Consider the following 25,025-nt stretch of genomic DNA (forward strand, 5'->3'; position numbering starts at 1 on the left):
TGTTATGCTTTCTTATATACTTACTGCATGTAACCTCACTCTTTGTAATACCTGTGTATCTGTCCCTCTTTGGTGTGTGAATGGCTTTTCAGCACAGTCTAGAGTCCAACCTCATTATTGTCTCTTGTCGCTTCTACTTTAAGTGATTAACCTTAGGCTAAGTACAGTAAAGATAGAATTTTTTTGAGTCACCTAAAGCCTGTACTTGAACAGTAATGAGTCTGAAAAGCTCTGTTGAAATAAGTATCAAGTAGACAGCTAAGAATCTTAGAAATATAAAGATTATTAAAGAAAAAAAAAAGACAAGAAGGCAAGCAAAACTTGTTCTCTGATTTGAACTGTTTTTGTGACAAGGATTTCAAATAGTCGTTACCACTGTCCCATACAGTCTGTATGGTAAGTTTTCTTACCATTCTCATTTTTTTCTGAGGACATCTTGACAGGTCAGTGGCAAAGGAGCAATTGGAAGGGTGCAGGCATAATCCTGCTGTATGCCTTGCAGTATATTGTGGCAATTATTCTGCCAAAAGGTCGGGAGAGAGGAAGTGAGCAGACTGTGGGTTGTGAGATCTGGGATATTTCAAGAGCCTCTCTGAGAAAGCTGCCATAAAAGCAACAGTCGAGTGAATGGCACAGTAAAAATTTATGTGTAAAGATTTGGGATTAAATTAACTTGGAAACAGTAGTAGTATTTAATTTTGGAGAGCAAAGACTATGGAGGCTGTATTATTTTGAGTTTTTGATCAGTCTGAAGTGACTAATATCTATAGAGGAAATTACAGATGTTCAGTACTGGTTTTGTTTGACATATTAGTAAATTTTTAGGTGCAGTTGCTACTGAGAAGTGTATATGTAGTTACTGGCATTCTTCTTTCCACCGTTTAAATTGGAAAGGTTGCATATGTGGATTTGGGGACAAATTTTCTTTAAATGTGGTTTATTTAGCTATATGTTAATGCTGCACATGGGAAGATAAAAATGGATAAGGTATTGAGAGCAAGTGTATAAATAGCTACAATTGACTGTTCTACTGGATGTGTTCTATGCAGCATAATGTTCTGTATATGGTGTCTGTACACATCAGTCTGATCTCGTTTGGCATGTGTGTTCATAACACTGTGTTAAATCTTATAAATTTTTCATCCTGTAAATTTGCACAGTTTTGCACCATCTTACATGTCTGTGTGTGTAAATACATTTTTTACAAACAGAACAATGGAAAAACTAGGGGGAAAGCTTTCCAAATGAAGAGGAATAATGTGTATTTGATTTGGAAGAAATACACAAGAACATTTTCAGTAAAGCAGTTAGATACTACACGCTGAGCCATTTACCTGATTGATTAGTATGGTTTGCTAAGAGTTGTCCTTCAGCTTCTGTTTGTGTCCATGTACTGTCTTTTTTGTCTGACATTTTTGGGACATCATTCTGTGTATACAGTGTTCAGCACTGTAGTGAGTTATTACTTCTTGAGAGATGCACAGACATACAAAGACTTAGATTTACTTCCAAGACATAGATTTACTTCCAAATAAATCTAAACATTTTCCTTTGATACTTTTTTATATTTATAAAATGAATTTATTATACCTTTTCTCTACTGAGCACGATAAATGTTGTGTTTCAGGTTCTCAGTGTGTGTGTATGTGTGTGTGAGTGACATATATCTGTTAAATATGCCTGAGATCAGTGTAAACTATCAGTGGCATTCACCACAGCTGATATTCAGCAGAAATTAAAATCTCTTTTGCAGATACATACACAATTGCTTAACTTCTGATGGCACACGCTACCTTGCATATATATTCTCCAGCAAAGAGCCATCAAGGTGATAAGGGGGAGTGAAGCATGTAATGCATAGAGAGACACTGAGAATTAGGGTTATTTTGGTTTTGAGGCAGTTAAAGGGAGATACAAACTGCTGTCTTAAACTACCAAATGGATATGTACAGAGAAGGTGATGATAGATTCTTCCTGGATATGCACAGTAATAGCACAAGAGGTAATGAATGTAAGTTGCAATAGGTAGTAAGAAATGTGGCAGTCTTGGAAGTACTAGGAGGTTCCAAGCAAATTAGCTTGGATAGCATGTTGTTGCAGCTGGTGGGCAAGCCTACTAGGGGTGGGGCCCTGCTAAACATGCTGTTTACAAACAGATATGTTGGTCCAAGGCTGTCCGGGGTACAGTGACAAGGAAATGATAGTTTTCAATACTCAGTTGAACAGGAAGGGGCATCAACAAGTGTACCGACTTTCAGGGGCAGACTTTGACCTATTCAGTATCCAGTTGGCAGCCAGTCACTTGTGGTGTCCTGCCGGGATCAGTGTTGGCCCCAGTCTTGTTTAATACCTTCACTGATGATCTAGATGAGGGGATTGAGTCCACCATTAGCAAACTGGCAGATGACACCAACAGGAGGAGTGTTGATCTGCTGGAGGGTGGGAGGGCTCTGCAGAGGGATTCAAACAGGTTGGATAGATGGGCTGAATCCGACAGTATGAGGTTCAACAAGACCAAAGGCCTGCACTTTGGCCACAACAAGCCCATGGAGCACTACAGGTTGGGGACAGAGTGGCTGCAGAGCAGCCAAGAAGAAAGGGACCTGGGGATACTGATTGACAGCAGGCTGAACATGAGCCAGCAGTGTGCCCAGGTCGCCAAGAAGGTGTTTAAGAAAAGACTGGATGTGGCACCTAGTGCCATAGTCTAGTTGACAAGGTGGTGTTAGGTTCTAGGATGGACTCGATGATCTCAGAGGTCTTTTCCAACCTAGCTGAGTTGATTCTAGTTGATTTTTCCTCAGTAGCATTTCTGGTCTCTTTAGACTGTAGAAGTGCTGATCAGATCTCTGTAGGCAGAGACAGAAAAGTCAAATAAGCCTTATCTCTTGAATAAGCATCCTTAGTATGAACTATGAAAAAAATAAATAATTCTTTGTTTTCCTCTCATACCTCTTGTTTTTATGGAAGTACCTTGATCTAGGAGAGGTTTAAAGCATGCAGTGATCTGCTCTCAGGCATTTTAGAATTGAGTAGCGATGCCATAAAGAAGGTTTCGCTGGAACCTTCTGGCAATTTTTTTGCATTGGCTTTAGTACTTTACTGCCTAGGATACAGACCTTTGTGAAACTCACTTTTAAGACATCTATCTGTCCTCTGTAGTGTGTGGAGAATGATAGGTTGATTTTTTTTATTTATTTTTTTTTTTTAAAATCTTGCTATCAGTGTCAGCCCTGCATAATTTACAGTCTGAACTGGACTAAGAAAAATTCAAAGATGGCAGAGAAAAGCACCTTAAATTAACAAGCTACATGTGTAGAATAATTTTGATAACCAATTTTTTAGAAGAAAGGCAAGCAGGAATGATTTCAGGAGTGGACTCCGGAGACATGAATTTGAAAGCTAGCATGTTTTTAAGTGTTTGCTAAACAGGAGTACTGGTGGTACTTACTTACATGGAAAATTTCAAAATATGGACTAGAGGAGAGACCTAATGCCATTCTTTTATTCTTTTCCACTAATAAAGGAGTCTGTTTATTGTTTCTAGCTGCTGTAGATTAGATGCAGAAGGGGACATTGGTATTGCTGCACTGAATATTGCAGTGCCTAAGAGGCAGGTGCCCTGCCTTGCAGAAACGAAAAGTTAAACCAAAGCCTAGGCTGGAGCTACTGCATACCTGGAGTGCTGGGAATACATCACTTGTCATTTCCAGTGGTACTATCTGAGGGATTATTTTTCTCTCCTGGATTGACATTCATACTCTTTGACAGTGTCTTAAAATAATAGGTGCAAGCCTTGGATTTTAAGGATAGCAAAAACTTGTTATCCTTCAGATCCATTCTTGAGCAAATTGGCAGAAAGTTCCAGTTGTACTGTGTTTTGTCACTTACATGGTAAATGTCAAAAATGAAAGCATTATAAGCGTGGGCAAAAAACTGTGTCTCAGTAGTATAAAATGAGTGAGACTGTATTAGTGGATGAGAGGGAGTAGCAAAATGGGATTTAGCTGAGAATGGCACGTATTGGGTCGGGAGGAAGACAACAGTAACAAGTTGATGGCTCTGATTTTTTGTACCTATATTTTAAATGAATTGAAAGGATGCCCAGAATAGTAATAGTGAATCAATGCTGCAAATTATTCTTATTGTAAATGTAAAGAGCAAGGGAAGAAAGCGCACTGCAGTGAAGCCAGATGATTATTTTTTTTTGGTATTGATTTTAGCACTTTTTGGTTTAGGAAGGGTACTCTATCAAGAGATTAACATTGAAGGCATTTAACTTGCCAAATTAATTATGGCACTAAATTCTCAAGACAGGAAAGTAGTGAGATGCTGCAGTGGGAAATTGTAGCAAAGGGGATCAGAAACATGAATAACTCTTAGTATTTGTTCTTCAAACTTTTGTAATCTTTTAATCTTTTAGTACACATTTAAGAGTCTGTGGACACTCATTTGTGTATCCACAGAGTATATGTACCAGAAGCGTATATACTTAATGCAGATTAATATTGTTCTCCTTTTTATATATTTCGTGTTTTGGCAACATGTTCCATCTTAGGATATTTAATAATTTCAAAATTGACATGTGTTTCACAATATTCATATATTTACCCAATCTGCAAGTAATTGAGGCAGATAGTCAGTAGCAGGTTATTTGCAGTTTGCATTCCATTGAACTAAACAAAGCTGTGCTTATATTATAAACTACAAAGCTGTGTTTATATTTGCAGTGCATAATTTTGAAATACAGTAGTCTCACCAGGTGTCACACGGTGAAAAATTTGCCAGCGTTTCAGCAATTACAGAAATATTTCTTCTGTTTATTTCATCTGTTATGAGTTGCCTTAGCCTGAGAGGGACATAGAGCTTGTTAGTTCAGGCTAAAGTCTGCCACCCTACAGGTAGGGGAAAAAAAAAAAGAAAAAGTTGAGACATCGCTGTTCTTCAGAACAATAAGAGCAGTTGCATCTTAGGGAGTTGGAATGCTTTTCCATTTTTATTTTTGTGATCCAAAGTACAAGAATGAAAAGATCAGACATTTCATCCCTACACCTAAGTATTATGTATTTGTTCTGTTTAGAAAGATCAAGATGTGCTATCGGAGATATTTTGAAAAGAGGAAAAACACTGAACTTTCAATGCTAAAATTGCACTTTAATATGTTACTAAGATTGCATCTACTGCTGGCAGATGGTAAACAATAACTATGAATACTTGTGAGATTTTTTTTCCGAGGTTTTTAATAAGCTTTCATTTAAAACAAGAAAGGTCAGTTTTCATCCCTTGTTTTATCAGTGAAATTAAGGAAACTGTTTCAAGAGCAAGATGAGTAGAGGATCTACTAATACCTTATAAAAGAATGTTTTAAAAGTTCTTATACTCGTTTTTTGTTATATTTATTTTGCTAAGACTAAAGGACAAATAATTAGTTTCTTCTCCTTCAGAACTTGCTGAAATCAATGGAAATCTTGACACTAATTTCTACACCATGCTTCAACTGCGATGTTGGTGTTTAGAAAAGCCTGTTACAGGAATTTGTATAATCATCACTAATTTGCTCAAAAGCTAATAATCACCTGGAAAGGTCCTGTCTGTCCAGAGAGAGCTGCCTTAACCAGTCCCAATCACCGTGTACGTGTTTAAAGGATATGATTGTACTTTCTGGGGATAAGAAACTAAACATTGATGCAGAGGTGTACTGCAACCAGATGTGTGGGAGATGATAGGAAGCTCCTTCTTTCCATCCCTCTGCCTTCCAGTTAGAGTACTCCTATTGTCACCCTTTGGCTTGAGTGTTCCTGTATGTTTTGAGGTGGCTGTGACTGAACCGATATGGGCTTGATTCTTTTTGTTTCCAGCTGAAGCTACAGAACCTGTTCTCTTGTCTTTCTTCCCTTAATGAAGCAGGATCCGTACAGATCCCTGTTGCTTTACTGGCTTGCGTTAGCAGCTGATACGAAAAGGGCTTATAGTCTCTGAGAGGAATTGACAATCATAGAAAGAAGTGTTAGGAAAGCCAGAAAAATTACAAACCCATTACCCAGCATCTTACTGCTGGAAGCGTTTGCAGCAAATGTATTTTAACTGTCTTTGAGGATTAAAAAGAAGGCAAAAAAAAAGCCTAAGAACATTGTGAGAATGTATTTACAGCAAACATTTCTTGGACTGGTTCCTCAGCTGTCATGACTATGACTGTGCAGTTACTGCTGCTGTGGGAACAGACTGTGAGAGTGTTTTCTTTACTCTGCTTCCTGTCTCATCTCTCAGACAGATTACACAGGTATGCATGTGTATGCCCTCCTTTGCATAAAACAAAAATACAAAACATGCAGCTGTTTTGCTGGGTTCATTGACTAGACAGGAAGAAATGGCAGAGAGCTCATGGTGTCTCAAAATGGCTGTGCTGAGGCTAGATTTTTTTTTTTTTCTTTTTATTCTTTTCTCTTGTTTCTTTTCTTTTTTCCCCTTGAGGTTTTAGAGGAAACAGTTTTGAGGTTTAAGGTTTTTTTGCAACAAAGACTTGAATTTTGTGCCTAAATGGCATCCAGCTTCATTCTTAGAAAGAGGTAGTGGTTTAAGCATGATCTGAAGTGTTTGCTAAACAGGAATACTGGTGGTAGAGGAACTAGGAAAAGAGCAGGCACTGCTTGTTTTCTTTTCTAAATGAAACTTCCATTATTTACGTGAACTTTTTCAAAAAATAGAAGACACCTAATGCCACTCTTTTACTTTCTCTGTTCTTCTCCAATAATAAGGGTGTTGTAGGTTAGATGCAAAAAGAGATGTGAGCATTGCTCTGCTGTACCTAAGAGGTAGGTGCCCTGCCTGCAGGAATGAAAAGTTGAACCAAAGCCTAACCTGGAGCCACTACATACCTTGTGTGCTAAGAATACATCATTTATCATTCCCAGTGGTACTGGGGGGTTACTTTGCTCTCCTGGAGGTACCTTCAGGCTCTTTGGCAGTGCCTTAGCGGATAGGTGCTGTATCTTGGAATGCTGAAGTTTAGAGCTTGGGGTGGAATAAGTGGATATTAGTGGTGTAAGTCAATGGTGGTTCACTAACTGGAAGTAAACAGTACTGAAGATGTAGGAGGGCTATTAGGAAAATCCTATGGGCTGTGTCTCACTTTTTCTCTGTCTTGGATCTCAGCACCTAAATGTGACCTTATTGGACAGCTGTGTGGAGTGGAGATTAAAGCCGAAATAGAGCATCTTTTGTTAGTTTCTTTCTTTCAGTTGAACTTCACAGGCTTTTTCTCTGTTCACAGTAGCAGTCTTGGAAGCCTGGACATGGGGGCTGAAAGTTTGGTACTTTCTCCGTTTGGCATTTAAGGCTGTATTACCTGCTGCCCAGGAGAGTGCCCTGAAATCACATACAGCAGTCAGAACCTGAACCAGAACTACAGCTGGTGATACAAGATTCTTGGGGCCAGAACTAGACACGTGAAGGGGGGACATGATCAGATCTGTGAGGAAATTCAGTTAATCTGAAGTTTTAGCTTTCCAGGTGAACACCTGACCTACAGGCCTTATGTAGGGTCCTGATTGCTTCTGTGACTTTTGCATTCTTGCTTACATGGTTGCCACTTGCTTGGGAAATTAAAACTCACATCTTGCTATTCATAGATAGATTCTCTCGTATGTCTAATTATGATATTAAATAGCAGCAATTATAACAACAGAACCACAGGCTTTGTGATTTTGTTTTTGGTTTAAGTCTTTTGTTTTTTTGATGGCCACAAGTGCTAACCTTTGTGTTGAATTTAGTGTTACCAGTGGTAGGTGCATTTAGAGCATGCCTGCTAAACTGGGCTTGTACAACTTGCTCTTTTCTCAGAAATGTGTGTGGATCCCAAATGGGTTGAAATTTTCTGCTCAATGGAGATTGAGCAGAAAGGATTGCTTCTGAGTGTGCAGATGGAGCTCACCAAAGCTGCTTTTTGGGCATGTTTTTTTCCCATTTTTCAGCCTTTCTTTTTCATCTTTTTGATCAAAATAAAAGTGGAACCTCTCCATCCCTGAACATTGATTGAACATTGATATATTGTTTACCATTGCACACTAATTTTGCATAGTGTATAACAATCAATATAATTGTATAAACAGCTTTTAAAGTTAATATTGAATTTCTATATAAAACTGATTGCACAGAGTTGTTTTTTTTCTTTTTAATAATCCAGCTTGCATTCTGACTGCTGGAAGCTGACAGATTGATCCTTCACTGAAACTATCCTCCCATGTCTCTTTGGCTCCTAGAAAATAACTGCAGATATCCAAGAATAGCAGCAGGGTTTGTACCAGTATTCTTTGTAGAAAGTGATTATTTCTCACATCCCAAGTGATTGACACAAATGTAAAGTAATTGTGCTTAAGGTACCAGCGATTGGTGTCGTGGGTTTTTACCCCCCTCCCCCTCTCTAACAAAGAAAAAACCTTCCTTTTTTGTACTACTTATGAAGCTGCAGAAGATGTTTCTCCTCTTACTGTGTTTTACTCCATCAGTAGTATCTTTTAAAAGAAGGATTATGTTCTAGCAGAATGCTGTTGTTGGAATACAGTTCTTACTATGCAGCTAAAGTGGATACTCATTTAAAGTACTTTTTCTGCTAGATGTAAACAGCTTATTCTGTAGAAATTAAATAAGAACTGGAGGTAAATAAAATCCCTAGGAAGTGAATGAAAATATGAAGACTGTCCCTTGCTTGGCAGTCATCACTGTATGTCCCTGAAACTCATGGTATCAGCACATTCAGCAAATTATTTTAATTGGGTTTAGAATACAAGTAACACTTCATTGTTGCAGATTCGTAACTGAGGACACTGGTGAATGCAAAAGCATGGTTCTGTAGGCATCGCCAGTATTTTGGCAATCTATATGTGATGCTTTCACAGATTATCTGTTGTCTAATTTGTAGTAAGTGCTGTTGATACTCTAGGAATAAGACATTCAGTACATCTTTAAATTGTGGTTGTTATGTGTGTGACTGCAAAACATGTACAATTTTAAAATGTATTTATTTTCATTTTGACATCTTATCGGTGTCTTTAATGCACTTTGTGTTCCACTCTTTGTAAGGACAATGTATATGCAATTTTTCTTGCTCCTTTCTGACCTAAAGTCAATTTTTTAAAAGATAACATATACCAACTTCACAATCAGAGTTCGATGGTCATGAGTCTGCTCTACTGGCTCTCACACATGCTCCTGTTTACATTCTTTTTTCACACTGTCATCCTCTTGAATCTTCCTGTGTAGTTAAAAGGTTCTATATTTTGTGCAGTATTATTGTTAGTTCTTGTTGAAATTATTGATTGTTGTGCTCTGAGATAATTCAAACATGCTCTCCAGTGCTGGTTTCATTTTCAGGGAAGAGACTGTTTTGCTGCCATGACTGAGGAGGATATGCTTGTGCATTTAAGTACAGAAATTTTGGAGGATGAATCCCTATCCATATTTGTGAAAAACAAGTTATTTAAAAAAAAAAGGAAAACCAACGTTTTATTATTGAAAATTAATGTTTCACTGTAAGGCTGCTACTTATTTTGAGATCTGATAAGATCTTACCAGGCAGAAGACCAGTCTCCTATATATCAGTTCAGTTGTCTACATCTAATTGATTCTATTTCAGTTTTCCTTGCACTATTTATGGTAATATTGGAGGGTTTTCTTCAGTAGCATTTTAAGTGACTTGAATAACATCTATCATGTTATTTTCTTGGGTAGTCCTTTTTCAGAAGGCCTTAGACTGGCCTTTGTGGAAGTTCTGTTTTCTGTACAAAAAAGTGTTACACATTGTGTTTGAGAAACAGAGTTTTCTGAACTTTTTAATCTAATGATTTTTAGTTTAAGCTCTAATGTAAAGTCAGTGTCCCAATGGTGGGCATGAAATGGTACCCATAACAGTCTGTTGGTACCCCAATAAGGAATTGATAATTTCTTTTAATTGTACCAGAATATGAACTAAAGCTTAAGGAAGTTAAATAAATTGTGAAGAAATTTAGGAACATTACTTTCCACTGCATAACTTAAGCATTCAGTCTTAAATTATATATCAGCTTTTGACATCATTATAGAAACATAGGCTGATATACATAGAGGGAGTGGACTTAATAAGCTTCTCCCTTTTGGTATTTGTTGCCAACACTTGTAATATTTCCTTCTGTTGTTGTTGTAGGGAAAATCTGAATCAGACAGCTTATATAAATTTTATAAGCTTAAATTGAGTCCTGATAATACTGCCTGAAAAATGTGTTGTTGGCTTGGGGTTTGATAGCTAAACAATGATTTTGCCTTTGGGTATTAGTAAGGAGAACTCAAAAAGAATTTGTAATTTAGTTGACGTGTAACATCGCTGTATCTACCTGGTGATTGGTTTAATTAGATGATGGGATGCTAGCCCACTTCTGATTTGGTTACTATTATATTACTTTTGTGCTTAATTTTATTGCAAGAAGATGTAGGAATAGACACTTGCCTCATTCCATATTTATTTTCCCCATGTCATATGAGGGTAGCTGAACTACAGACAGTTCTGTGTTGTAGAACCTGAAAAAAAGGAGAAAGGTGTATTTCTGAAGAAAAGTTTCTGCAAATTACGTAGTGCAAACTGTGGTCAAGGGTAGAGAGAGCAGCGGATCAATGATCAGTCTCAAGACTGAATGCATAATAGAAGTTTGTCTCTCAAACTGTCATCTTTTAGAGAATAAACCCTGGGAAATGAGTCACATCTCATGAAAACTCTTTGTAGTTATGGCTTGAGCCTTTTATACCTGGTAGAGCTGATACAGTTTCTGTCAGAACTATTCCTTTTCAGTCATCCCCAGAGATTTTCCCCAGACTCTTGTGGACATACCAGGCTGCCCCACAGCTGTGTTCATCTTCCCTTCAAGCTGACACGATGTTGACTGGGCTTTCTGAAGAAGCTTGGTGTTGAGTGCCTTCTCTCCATCTCCTGGAACACCCTGCAGAGAATAACCTCTTATTGTGGTCGTCTTTGTTGTGGCTTTCTGGCAGTTTTTTAGTTTCGTAGGTTATACAAATGGAGGTGACAGAAACTTCAGGTTACTGCATTTTCCTTCAGTTCTTAACATTATTAAAAGCCATCAGGGAGGAAGAAGAGAAGGCCAGTTTCTGTTTTAGTTGTTGAATTGAACAGAACCTTGGTGTTCTTCCGAGGCACTTATTTCTAAAAGTTACTCTTAGTCTATATTGAGAATGAATAGGAGAATTTCCTTCTCATTATGGAGATCTTTGTAGCAAACTGTTCTTATGCTTCACCTCAATTTCTCTCTGAACTTGGCAGAACAGACTGCTCAGAAATACCTTAGAGGGAATTTGAACTATTGCAGTGCATCTGTTTTTCATGGTGTTAGATTGCAAGGCTTTGAGATCGGTTAAGCACCTGAGGACAAGTCAAAGGGGCAGTTGTCTTTGTTCAGAAAGTGTCGAGTTGTGTTAAGCACTGTAGCATATCCTGTTATGATACTACCAGAGAGAAAGTTTCCACAGGGGCTAAAAATCTTCTGGTTTGTGTCTGGGGAATGTCTTCTTTCTTTGTCAAATACCTGTGAAAATAAATTAAAAAAGTGTGATTAAAATGCCATGTGTCATTATACTATTCCTAAATTATCTGTTTTCTTACCTTGTGAAACTAGTTAATTGTTCCCAATGTCCATGTATGTTTAAGCAGAATCTTTTAGTAATTTTTCAAGGAAATATTTTCAAATACGTTCGGTTTTTTCTTTAAAATATGTGCTTTTTATTTTAAAGAAATGCTTTATCTTAACACAGAAATACATGTGAACAGTTATATAAATCTTCATTTAAGAATGTAATTTCTTTAATTCGTTCAGCTGTTTGGCACTATTAAATCATTTATATGCACATGAAGCAGTTAGGAGGGCAGATCTGGCAGGAATAGACCTTAAGCTGCCTGCAGTGTAGCTTTTGATGCTTTTCTGATTCCCATGTTCAGAGTTTGGCTGGCTGCTGCCAAGTTTGCCACCTGCATAATGCTTAATTGAAACTCTGCGTGTATTCCTCTTAATAAGAACAAGTAAATAATGTTTTCTGTTATTTACCAAACAACGAAACAACAGTATTATTTCAAAGTCACAAGTAGCAATTCATCTTCTGTGCTAGTATTCTATCATTTCTGCCTCATGCACAGAGGATACTCAGGCTTCATTTCTCAGTAGAAATGTCATCTATATCTCTATGCTTTACCTTGGGTTTAACTTGCTATTTGGGACCCTTACTCAAAATGCATATCTGGTGTTTTGATTATGGATTGTCACATAAACAGAATGATTGATTAAAGTAATTTACATAGAAGAATTCGTGGTGTTTCTGAGCAAGGGAAAATACACAGAAGCACATGGCACTTAATTACATTGCTTAACAATAAATGTCAAGTTAAACCTTTTTTAAAAAAGATGAATGCTATACTTAAGGAAAACGCAATTACATTTCTATGGTTTGAAATGTTTTACATACTGTATACATTAGAGGGACAACGATATTAACAGTTCGGTGCATACAAAGGTGCTGACAGATTTCAGATGCTACAAGGCAGGGTTCTGTAGCTGCTGTCCACCTATTGCTTGCAAAGGGAACTCGTTTACTGTAATATGCTGGTAGTCTGAGCTCATTTACCACATTTGCATACAGACACACTTCTTGGAACTGATTGAGAACATGAGGACTAGTGGTTCTGATTTGGTAAATTTGTTGTATATAAACAGGATTTGCATTCAAATTAATGTTTTATATCACAGCCTGATTATACTTTCCATTTTAATGATGTTGAATAAATGGCTATAGTAGATTTCAAAAAGCCACTCCTCTGGTTTTATGTTCCAATTGTAAATTTAATTAAAAATGTCTTTCCCCTGTTTTTTTCTCCTATGCTGAAATTTAGTAACAGACCTGGAATTTCTTCTCCTATTAAATGAAATGCTTTGCTGAGGCTGCTGAGCTTTTTGGGCTGGAAGTCAGCTTAAAGAAGACAGAAGTTCTCTATCAACCTGCACCTCAGGAAGTCTTCCATCATCCCCATATCACCATTGGCAAATCAGAGCTCAAATCAGTCCAGCAGTTTAATTACCTAGGCAGCCTCATCTCCTGGGATGGTAAGATTGACAGGGAGATAGACAACAGGTTAACAAAGGCATATAGTGCCTTTGGAAAGCTTCATAAAAGAGTTTGGCGAAATAAACACCTGAAGAAAAGTACCAAGATCAGTGTTTACAGAGCCATTGTGCTGTCCACTCTTTTATATGGATCCGAATCATGGGTCATCTACAGCCACCACCTGCGTCTCCTAGAACGCTTCCATCAACGCTGCCTCCATACAATCCTAAACACCCAATGGTCAGATTATGTGACCAATACATCTGTTCTAGAACAAGGAGCAGTCACAAGTATTGAGGCCATGTTGCTGAGAACACAGCTGCGTTGGGCAGGGCACGTCTCAAGGATGAAGGACCACCGCCTCCCTAAGATCTTGCTTTATGGTGAAATTGCCTCTGGCTGCCGCATGAGAGGAGCCCCAAAGAGGAGATACAAGGACTCCCTAAAACAACATCTCAACCTTGGCCACATTGATCACCATAACTGGTCTACTCTGGCCTCCAATCGGGAGGCCTGGAGACACACCATCTATAACGCTGCTGCGTCTTTTGAGAACTCACGCAGGATCACTCTTGAGGAGAAAAGACAACGCAGAAAGAATCGTGCCTCGCAGAATATACCACCTAAGGAGTCCTTCTGCTGTGCCTTCTGCAACCAGACATGCCTGTCTCGTATTGGCCTTTTCAGCCACCAATGCTCTTGCAACAAGCGTGGGTAGAGCCCTTCCCAAATCTTCGTTCGCGAAGCCCAGCCATGAAATGAAATGTACACTTCTATAACAAATTATCCAAATTACGTTAAATAATTTGTTTAATAGAAGATTTTCATACTGCTGTACTTCTATGGGAGGGTAACGGAGAAGCAACTGAACTCCACAGTGTTCATCGTCTGCTCCTTGCACAATAGAAGCAAATGAAGAGAAAATCCACAGAGAGAAACGGGGTGATGTGCAGAGTTCCCAGCTTAAGTCTGAGCAAATCCATATGTCCAGAGGATACCACTCAGTAGTGGGCAAAAACACTAGCTCAGTTTTTTCCAGAAATTATGGCTATATTGTTGTGGTGCAGCTCTCCCTTCTTGCCCTGAATTACAAATGAAAAAGAAGAAAATGAAATTGCGATTTAACTACATCCAAAATAAAAAGCAAGATTAGTTTTAATGAGGAGTGGTTTTCCAATCTAGTGTGCTATCTGACTTTCACCAGTTCAGCTCCACAGCAGTGGCATGACTCAGAGAGGTTTGTAGAGGGTAGTTCTCTCATGTGCTCAGTACTTGCGCACCTTGTCGTCTTTACTGGAGCCTTTTCTGAACTTGTACGATGAAAGCCTGTCGTCTTCTTGCTCTGCACAGTGGCAAGACATCCTCTCCACTGCTGCTGGGATGGTGGTGTAGCTTCTCCTTTTTTCTGTGCTCAAATTTATAAGTATTACAGTGTCTGTCATTTGATAGACAGCTCATTTCTTTTTTTTCAATCCATGAATTTAAAGAAAATATGTGAACTAAGATGTTTCCAGTGCCATAAATTAAATAAAGCATTATAATTTAATTGCACTATGTGTTAACAGTGTTTTTTCCTGTTGCCTAGCAATGAGATTTGCCATGAGATTCACCATGTGCTTAAGATTCCATTACTAACATCTGTTTCCAAAGGTTGTAACTTTATTAAAAATCATTACTCATAGGACAATCCAGAAAGTGCATGTTGGATGTTATGGGGTCACTTATTAAGGAAACTTGAGGCAGGAAGCTCTGGGGCCCTCTTTACCCTTTCTCCCATTTTACTGTATGTGGTAAACTCTGGAAGTCACTTTTTAAGCAGCAATTTGTGTTTCCCCACGAAACAGAAGGCCTAGGAAGGGCTTTGAGCGCTGGTGTTTGAGGTCATCTGCATTAGCGTTGCACAAAGTAATGGAGTAGGTCTAGATATTTTCTTCGGGGAACCGTAGTGCTTGGTATGTTGGAGGATCACACGGAACCTGATGAGAAGACTAATGCTTGAAGAGATTGGCGGAGCAAAACCTCTGGTAAGAGTGAAAAGAAAAGCTATAGGCCAAGCCCAGAAAGTCACTTTGTTTACAAGAGGAGCTAGCTTAAAGTTAGGGCCAGCAAGTGTATGCAAAACCAGACAGCTTTTAGCTTGGGGGAAAAACCCAGTGTATTTATTTTTTGTTCCAGTTACCTTTGATAAAGGATGGGGTTTGGATTGTCTTTACTACTTCATGAGGCAGTGCTGTACTTAAAAGGACTTGAATTTGAACTCATGGAGAAAAGGGCTTAAAAATACTCAACATCCAAGGTTTTTTTCTGAGAATATATCTGAGAAGCAAGTGTTTTTGGCATACAAAGTTATTAGAAACTGTGTCAGAATAATAGCAGTGCTCTGCTGCTCGTAGTTGTGTTTCCAGACTGCATCTTGCTGGAAGGCAGAAAGCAAAAATCCAGTTTGTTCCAGTATTCTATAGAAGCATGTAAGGAAGGAGTATATGATTACTGGACTTGTAAATTTGGACTTAACAAAAGATACCAGGACCAGCCTTCATGAGGACATGGGGGAGGAAGGTATTCTGAATTAATCCTTTTTAAAAGCTAAAACTGTAACTACCTAGTGTTTTGAAATGGTTGTGATTATTACAAAAGATCTGGATTTGCATACTGAGATTTATGAAGTTTACTTACAGAAGATAAGTATAAAAGAAGATAAAAAGATTCACATGTTTTTAGTTGTGAATCTTCAGGGAACGTGGATTTACTCATGTTGTAAATACTACTTTTTAACATCTATATAATTTCAATTTGTCACCTTTATAATGGTTTATCTTTAATTAAGAAACATAGAAATTTGAAGTTCATGCCTTCAGGTGAGCAAAGTAATTTTTACTGGAAAAGGAGGCATTCATAAATACTGACATTTGTCTGGCATTATAAGCATGCAAGATTAGTTAAGAAAACCAAAGTAAAAGACAGACTTTTATTTAGATGAACTGGCTTCTCTACCCCATGATTGTTTCAGTATGTATATTTTTGCACATATATGTAATCTTTCTTTAGGGTTATGTAGTCTCAAAATAATGATTAATATATAATTATGAATGCTAATTGCTTTTAGAAATCTGTTAGGCATTGTCATTTTGTTGACAAAATATAGATCATATAGATGATCTAGATCAATATTAAATGTGAAAAAGTAAAGTGCAGTATTTGCCATGCTTGACATAAATGGCATTTCCTGTTTAGCGTGACTGTCTTAGGCACCATTTAGTATTCCTGAAGCCTTTGTATAGAAAATGAGGAAAGGGAGGTGTGCCTGAGAGTCCTTAATTTAGACGTTTAAAGTTGGAATTTGCAACTAATCTTCCTCATCCCTCTTTTCTTATAAGTGCTCTGAAATCTTCCATCTTCATCAATCTGCCTTGAAAAATTCCATTTCTCACTGGAGTGCACATTGCATTAGTGATCTGGATTTCACATCGCATGTGCTTCCCTAGAAGATCATCTACCATACAAGAACTGAATGAAAATAAATGTGTTGCCCTGACAGGGTCTAGTACTACTACCATGATAATAACTAGGGCACTGGCAAAATGTTGATTGTTTTTTGGCTGTTTAAATGACACTTGAGGGAACGTGTAAAATACAGTGCTCTAGTTTGGCATATTCCTGTATTAAAGCAGCTCGTACGGTTGTATCTTATATGTGTTGTATGAGTCAGAAACATACCATATAATTGCATTATGTCTGTGTAGAGGGGAAAATGAGGGGGAGATGTTTGTGGGTCTTTATTTTTAATCTGGTTTTGATTTCTAAAGCTTCTGTAATGCAGAGATGAAACACCTTATAGATTACTGCTGGCTAGTAAGATAGTACTGGTATTAACCTGCACCATGTCAGAATTGATTTGAGGATCTCCCAAAGCTTAGTTAGACTGTTGGGAAATGTTTAGGCAAAGTATAGCTAGACTTTACGTTATATAGAGTAGGCCTAGGACCATTTCTGTTCTTATGAAAGAACATTTATCACAGTGCACCATGCTCTAGAGTTATTTAGCTCTCCTGGAAACCTGTCCTAGTAAAGAACATAAGTAATCACAGCATTCTCATATTGGGGTCTGATATCTTTCATGATTGCTCTCATTTGATGTCTAGCAAATTTTTTTTATTTTGCGACGTCTTATGTGTGTTGTAAGTTTGTATCATTATACCTGATGATTTTAATTTAACAAATCTGGGGTGGTTTGTTTCTTTGTTTTTTCTCCCAACACCTCTTTTTCCCTAGGAAAAAAATGGGTAGTGGTGGCTCTAAGTTTCTAACAACAAAATGGAAAAAATTTGAAAAACATTTATATGTGATTTCAACAAGTAACAAGAAGGAAGCAAAAGTAGTTTTAAATTAATGGAAACAATTCCTAAACCATATTTGTTGCACAAACCCCTAATTTTTAGCCTGAATTTTACCTAACGTTTGCTTCTAACCTGTGATACTGCAGCTGCAAAGTAAAGAGTCTTAAGTTATTTCTACTTTTTTGCGGGAAAATAATTAAAAAAAAATTATGCCAATGAAGTTTATAGTAAAATTGAACTCATACTTTTAAGTGATCAGCAAAGATTATGTCTCTTAGAAAAATAATGTTTGATCCTGTGCTGAAAGAGTGACTAAGAGGGCATTGGAGTATTAGTCTTTTGAGGTGTCCTGGGTTCACTTTTTGTGCGTCAGAGGAAACAAGGACTGGGCTAAAACGCAAAGTGCCTTAAAGAAAAACACTTAAATCTTCACATACGTTTTTATTGTTGTCTTCTAGGTTGACTGGGGTCAACTGGACTATTTAGTAATTGACATGCCTCCTGGAACTGGAGATGTACAGCTCTCAGTATCACAGAATATTCCAATTGCAGGTATGTGTTTTGCTTGACTGTTTCAGAGATTTGAAGTTAGTTAAGTTTGGTAGTGTAACCTAAAGAGACCACAGAGAAAAAAACTCAGGGCCAATTTAGTGTATAAGATAAGATAAAAAGAGCAGATCGTTTAATCAGGCCCTCAGGCCCAGGGAATACACATGGCACACGCACCCAGGCAGTGGTTCTATGACTTTATAATAAGGTCCATCCAATCCCAGATTTATCTACCTCCTGGGTCTGCCCAGTTCTGCCCCCAACATGCCCCTTTGGGAATTGGGTCTGGGGTCTTGGGGATCCCTTCTTCCTCATCTTCATCTTCTTCACAGCATGTATAGTCCTTGGAGCTCCTCCAAAGTTCTGGACTTGAAGGTTGCTTTTGTCTTTTCTGGTATCTTGTTGTTCAGGCCTAGGGTGTGATGTTCTTGAACAGAGGTGTTTTTCTGCAATTCTACCTTGAAAGGAAGACTAAACACGCTAAAGGAACTTAGAGGGGTTTGATATGAAATGGGGTAGTAGGGTTGAGTATGTGTAACCTAAGGGTGGCATATTATACAGGTACATGAAAATCTACGTTTACTACTGAACTACTTCTCAAATCTACAAAAAGCTAAAAAAAATCCAAAAAGCTCTGAAAAATCTTATTTTAAAATGCCAGTCAAAAATTCTTTTAATTTTCTTTCTAGCATGCTAAGAAATTGTTTTGTTAGTTTTGTGGTGATGAAAACATTATCAGTGATTTTTAACATGTTAGCATTATGGTTGCGTTACTTTGTTTTAAGCTAAGTTTTGAAAAGATTGAGAAGTCAAGTATAGTTCTTGAAGGAAAAACAGTCATGCCAAAAACTGGTAAGTTTTGTAGTAGAAAATTTTCTTTGTCTGTACCTACTACATAGTAAAGCTAATACAATGAAATAGTTTATCTTTATGATTGCTTTTTAGTTAGAAGGTGTAAATGCTGTTAATTCACAACATTTATTCAGATAAACTGTTCGGCACTGTAATACACTAATGCATTCTTTTTCCTCTTGTGTTATGAATTTGACTTTTTGGAGGGGGTTTAAACTTCAACAAATCAATCTTGCCATATGTAGGCTGCCCTCTAATCTCATTGGTTTCAGCAGGATTTAGAAATACTGCTTCTGAAAGAATGCTTGAGCATCTCACGAGGTCCGATAGACTGTAATGGTTTATTACCTGTCTGACATACTTCAACAGAAGCATTTGTCAATAGCAAACAAAAAATGTTAGGAACTCAGTGGTAAAAAAGAAAAAGCAATCCTTAGCAGTCTCAGGAAAAATTTAATAATTGCTGTGGCTCTTCACCAGGAAGGGAGTCCATGGGATCTCCTTTCTGGCCAGTTGTCCAGATCATACTAGACAAATCCCTAACTGGCCCTATCTAGTGTTGCCAGTAGAAGACCTCCAGAGACCTTTTCCAACCAAAAAATCTGTGAATCTCAGTTAAAAAGGCATCAGTAGGACCACTTACTCCACTTAATGGTATCAGACAAGTATGTCAATACAAACCTAAGACGTAAGCATCTTTTGCTGCTCTCATTCTTTTCTGAGTGCAGACTGGCTTGTGCACAGGCCCTGTTTCCTTCCAGAACTCCTTTATCTCTGCACTGTGGTATCAATAACACACTGAAGTGAAACCACTAAACATTAAATTGGTAGAAATGTTTCACTTGCATGTAGAACTCTTACCAGAATGTCTATAAGTTTAATTAATAAAGAATTGCGTATCTCTAAATCTTCATAGGATAGGATTAAAGAGTTAGCTAGAGCTATAGGTAAAAGATAGGGCCATCTATAAGGGGACTAGAGCTAATGGGTTTTGGGACACACATCCAGCTTTCACAGCAAAACCATTAACAGGACATTGACGTCTGCAGAATTGAAAGGAATCTTTTATCAGTCAGGCAGTACCTTATAGCTTTTTCCTTAACGCAGGCATGTCTCAGCTTCAGTCAGTCAAACATGATAACCACAGTTACTCATATATCTAGAAGAGAGATTTTTTGACAAATAGTTAAATTTAGCATCAAGGCTGTGTGGGTATCTCATGATCTTCCATGATGTCAAGTTCAGGAAAATATAAATCTTTTGACATATAAAACTCAAATGTTCAGACAAATGCTAACTCAGCCATAACATAATTGCCCTAAAATGGTTAATAATCACAGGAGGTTCTCTCTGCTGCTTGTGATTGTGTTGAGTGGTGGAAGGGAGCATATCAACAGAGTTGTGATGAAGAATGTAACTAATTTTTCCCACAAGAAGTAGAAGAGGAGGCTTCTAGTGCCTCAGCTTATCTGTGACCTGGAGCATATGATAAAAAGCAAGCTGATTCATACCCATTTTCTTAAATACAGTGCTTAGTAGGTTGCATGTGTGAGTAGAAAGCAGGAGGGCCTTTTACTCCTGGTATTTTAAGCAATGAGATGTAACATGACAGTGGTACAGAAGTTTTTGGTGAAGTAGAATTTCATCAAATCATGTAAAATTATAAAATTGAAGAGTTGTGTATTTATCTTTGTGATTTATGTTGGTTTTTTTTTTTTTAAGTACAGTAGATATTGATAATTTCTGTTTACTACAGTGCATTTAAATGTCCTGATTTAACATAGAAAAGGTCATTAGACTATGGATCTTCAAGGGCTTGTTGTGCCCTTTCCGCACAGAACTCTACACTGCCTTCAGGAGTGTAAGTGGTTGTGGTGGTACACTGGCTCGTCTGGGACAAAGAGGTGATGGAAATTACTTTAATCATGTATTTCTTCTGAATTTTGCTGATGTCTGCTTTTTGAAGGTCATAAAATCTTTCTGACTGATACACTATATCAGTAAATGGAAACTTTAATTTTTTTTCTCTTCAAGCAAAACAATTTTTAAAAAGTTGAATTTTCTTGCTAAGTGTAGTAATGTCCACATTCTTGTGTAGATATAAGAAAGTGAAGAATTAAGAGTAAATAATTTTTATGCTGTATTTTCATTAGTTGTCCATGTGATTTCAGAAACCTGTGGTATTCATACCTGTTAAATCAGGTTTTGAGGCAAGTCAAAGTAGACAAGATGTTCATTTTAAAAAGGGAAAACAGGTTTAAAGCAACAACAAGCAGTGCAGATTTTCTTGATATGCCATAAAAGGGGATATATTCTTGCCCATGTCTCTCTTTAAACTCTTCACTATAGCTTCCTGGCATAGTTTTTTGCTTTTTTTTTATTTATTTGGACAAGTATGGGCTTTTAAAACTTACTAACTGAAGACAGCATTTTGATTTGAATTCTGAAATGTCTTCACATTGTTCTTGAAGTTGTTCAGTTGAGCTTATTATTTGTCAATCCTAACTTCATAAAATTAGGAGTGATAGTATCCCTTTACGTTTGTCTTTCCCATTAGTTTGTTTTGTTGAGCCTGCTGAAGTCTTCTGCAGTTTAAAAAAAATAAATGTATTCTGCTTTTGATGAAGACAAATACAGCAGACAAGGAGTGATAGGATTTTTAATTCCCTGTGTTCTTACTGGTTCAGTGAATTTGTGATTTATGAAGAATTTTCTCTGTTGTTTATTATGGCTATTTTTCACCCTCATTGCAAGGGCTTCTTTTTGTACTGCTTGAACTGTGCTTTCTTCTTTTGCTCTTATTACTTGGTTTCTGTCTCTTTGACAGTCCCTAGCATTGTTTAGCATGCTTTTATTTTCTTCAACTTTGTTCCTTTCAAAGATGTTGAAGATAGTGTTACACATCTTGATGAACATATCTTTGGAGCAGACCACAGAATTCGTCTGGCTTGAGGACACCATTTGCAATTCATATTTTCTAAACCCTATGTTGTCTTTTACTTTGTTGTGGAAAATATTTGGTGATGTGCCATTCTGTTCCCTCTCCAGTTTTCTTGTTCTTTCTTTCTTTATCCTTTGAAGATGCCTTGGACAGTCATGATATTAGTGGAATAATTTCTCTGTTTTTCCTCAGAGGCAACATATATATCTTAGTTAAGTAAATTTAGAAGGGCATTATCTAATTTGCATGAAAGTTGTTCTTTGATTTGCATGCATGCATATGTGAGATACAGTATTTGCATTATGGTTTCTTCATTATTAATCTGTGCTTCCTAGGGATAGGCAGTGTAGAATATTTTTATTTTGCCTCTAAATAAATTTACAAAACCTGCACACATATTTTTGCTAGCCACTTACAGATTTTTCTGTGCATAATGAGTATGAATATGAGAAAGAGTACTGGTAAAGATGTTTTGTTGGGGTTTGGGCAAACTGGATTTGCCCATTTGGGACATCAAAAACTGTAGCATCGCAACATCTGACAATAAGAGAGACTCAAAAAGAGACTAGAGCAATACCTAACTGGTAAAAGTAACACAAGAAGATATGCCTTATAATTCCAGTTGTCATTAAAGAGAATATCTTACTTAGCACATTATTCTTTAATTGTCTGTAACTTTGCTCATGTTGCACTTGTTCTTCAACAAACTAGTAGATACAAAATGATATGATAACTTGAAAATGTGATACATACTTCTGTGCAACCACCACTGCTTTCCTCAGGTGCAAGTTTGCTTTTCAAATAGAAATCCAGGGTCATTATGGAGAAAAAGGCAAAATGAAAGCAAAGTGAATGCTATTTGTTTCTGTCAAGTTCCATAAAAGCAGAAGCATTGCCATTGCTAGTCATATAGGGGATTATTTTCATCACCTTTCAGATTTTAAATCAACATTCAGAGTTTGTACCATCTTTTTATTACCTTATCCTATAAATGGTGCAGTCTTTCTGAATGCCCTTTTCAGATAAGTCTGAAATATTTATTAAAGGAGTTTTTGTTACTTCAAATATGAATTTTCAAAGAATTGTAATTAATAGGATTTCTTTTGGTGGCAGTGGTTTGATAGATAATTTTAAATAAAACCAAAAAGTATAATTTTTGTCTTTATTGATTAAACATTAGAAGTCTTATTTCTATTCAAGTATGTACATTGAACAGGAAAGAGCAGAGGGATGCCACCAATTTGAAGACATTTGGCATTTTTAAATTCTTAATGTAATGTGATACACCAAACTGGTGAACCGAACTATTTACACATATTTATGTCAGTGTCACACAGACCAGGGTGTAACCTTTGCGCAGCTATTTTATAGCAGTGTGTGTGCACTCAGGAGAACCAGATTCTTCCTCAACGTGTAATAATGTACAAGAACAAGGAGTTCAGGTCATGATTAGATGGTTTCTTCAAAAATGAACATTAAAAACCGTAAAATGAGAATTTGAAATCAGCTTTAAAAAAAAAATTGTTGATGTTTTCTTAAACTGTGATTTAGCATGAGAAAGAATTGTGATTTGAATAAAGGTGTCTTTTTAAATTACCTGAAATTGCAAGCTGAGTAGGTATGATGCTGTTCTCTTGTCTTTCCAAAGAGAAATGATCAAAAAAAGCCCAGTGCTGCAGTACAAGTTGTGTGTAGCATACAGTTTAAGATTAGAGGTGTATTGGTATTCTGTCATTGCTCTTTGTATAAGTGTTTGTTTGCCCCTTGTGGCGTATCTCGTCCTTTGATGCAAACCACAGTGGCAGCGCATCTGATCTTTCCTTTTAGTTTAACAGTAATATACAATGTTTTTCTCCATTTCTGAGCTTGCTTTCTTCTTCTGTAGTGAAGGTACATAATTAGTTTCTGCAGTAAATTTTTGAAGCTATTTTATGGGAGCCATTTGGGTAATAGTAAATTTTACTTGATCTAATTTTGAATGGCAAATATTTTTAATACCAGATTTTGATGTAGATTTACTCTTTGTTTTGTTCTGTATTTTGATATTTTAAATAGCTGCAGGAAAGGAAAGGCGTGTAGGTTTAGGATACATTGAAAAGCAAAGAAAACCTTAGTCACACCGGTGGGGATTTTAAAACGATTCTTTATATTCATCCAAAAATAATTTGCATGCTGAAATAGTTTGCTTCTGTTGGCATAATAAATGTAGTTGACAAATGCAAATTGTCGTCAGGGGTATCTTAGCTTTGGACACTCTTGATACTTCATTATGAACTGCCAGACTCAGTAGACTCTGTAAACTTAATTTAGAGACCAAAATACAGGATAAGTTTACACATACTCTTTCAGTATAAATTTAACTCCTGGCTCATAGAATTGATGTAACACACATTGCCTGCGGAAGATGAAAGGATAGTGTATTCAGTGCAAGTTCTTTAAATTTTATCATTCCTGAAAAATAGTTTCCAGATATTGAGGAAAAAAGCTGTGAAGTACAGCTTTCAAAGCTGGGGCTCTCTGAGGTCTGGCAACAGTGGCTAAGTGTATGTTAAGTACTAGATTAGCTGCCATTGCCTCAATTTTTAGACCAGTCATTCTGAACAGAAAGAACAAATGAACCTAGTGTTCAGCTGACAATTCCTAAAGCTGAGAGAAGTTTGTATGAATAATGCTACTGTGTTCTCTCCTCTAGCTATTTCTTCTAAAAAAATAAATATTCAAATCTGCTCCTTACCATCCCCACCTCAAGGGGAAAAAGGTAAAGAACAGAATGGTTTGGGGAGCTGATTGAAGTAGTCTCACTATTGTCATTTTTCTGCAGTAGAATTACTCTTTTACACAATTTTACACAGAATTATTCTTTTGGATTAGGACCTCTCATTTTTTAAAAAAATCATATTTGTCAGAGAGACTGTTTGGACTTTGCTCTTGCCTAGTACAATCCTCATAATAATTTGGACATGATTGGTAGATGCCCTTGAAAGCAGGAGGTGGAAGGGAGTAGAGCAGAATATGCTCATTCCGATGCCTAAGGAAAAGTGTAAAGTGGCAGTGTCTGTGAGGGAGTAGCTTTTTATATTATGCCTGTACTTTGCAGATAGTGTTTGTTCACAGATGTTATTATAAATGTTTTCGGTGTTTTCACTTCTCTAAGTAAATATTTCATTGTAAATTGCATTAGTGTGACATATGTATTCAGTTTGCCATGACCA

General features: G+C 37.1%; 1 protein-coding gene across 1 annotated transcript in view; it reads left to right on the forward strand.

Moving 5' to 3' along the window:
* The window catches only part of NUBPL (NUBP iron-sulfur cluster assembly factor, mitochondrial), an 83,472-nt gene that overhangs the window by 34,029 nt on the left and 24,418 nt on the right, over positions 1–25,025 (forward strand). The window contains exon 7 of the mRNA XM_064658581.1: positions 17,930–18,023. Within this exon, the coding sequence (XP_064514651.1) occupies positions 17,930–18,023 (94 nt within the window). The remainder of the gene's footprint in view (positions 1–17,929; positions 18,024–25,025) is intronic.

Source organism: Pseudopipra pipra, chromosome 6, assembly GCF_036250125.1.
Source record: "Pseudopipra pipra isolate bDixPip1 chromosome 6, bDixPip1.hap1, whole genome shotgun sequence".
Classification (NCBI taxonomy): Eukaryota; Metazoa; Chordata; class Aves; order Passeriformes; family Pipridae; genus Pseudopipra; species Pseudopipra pipra.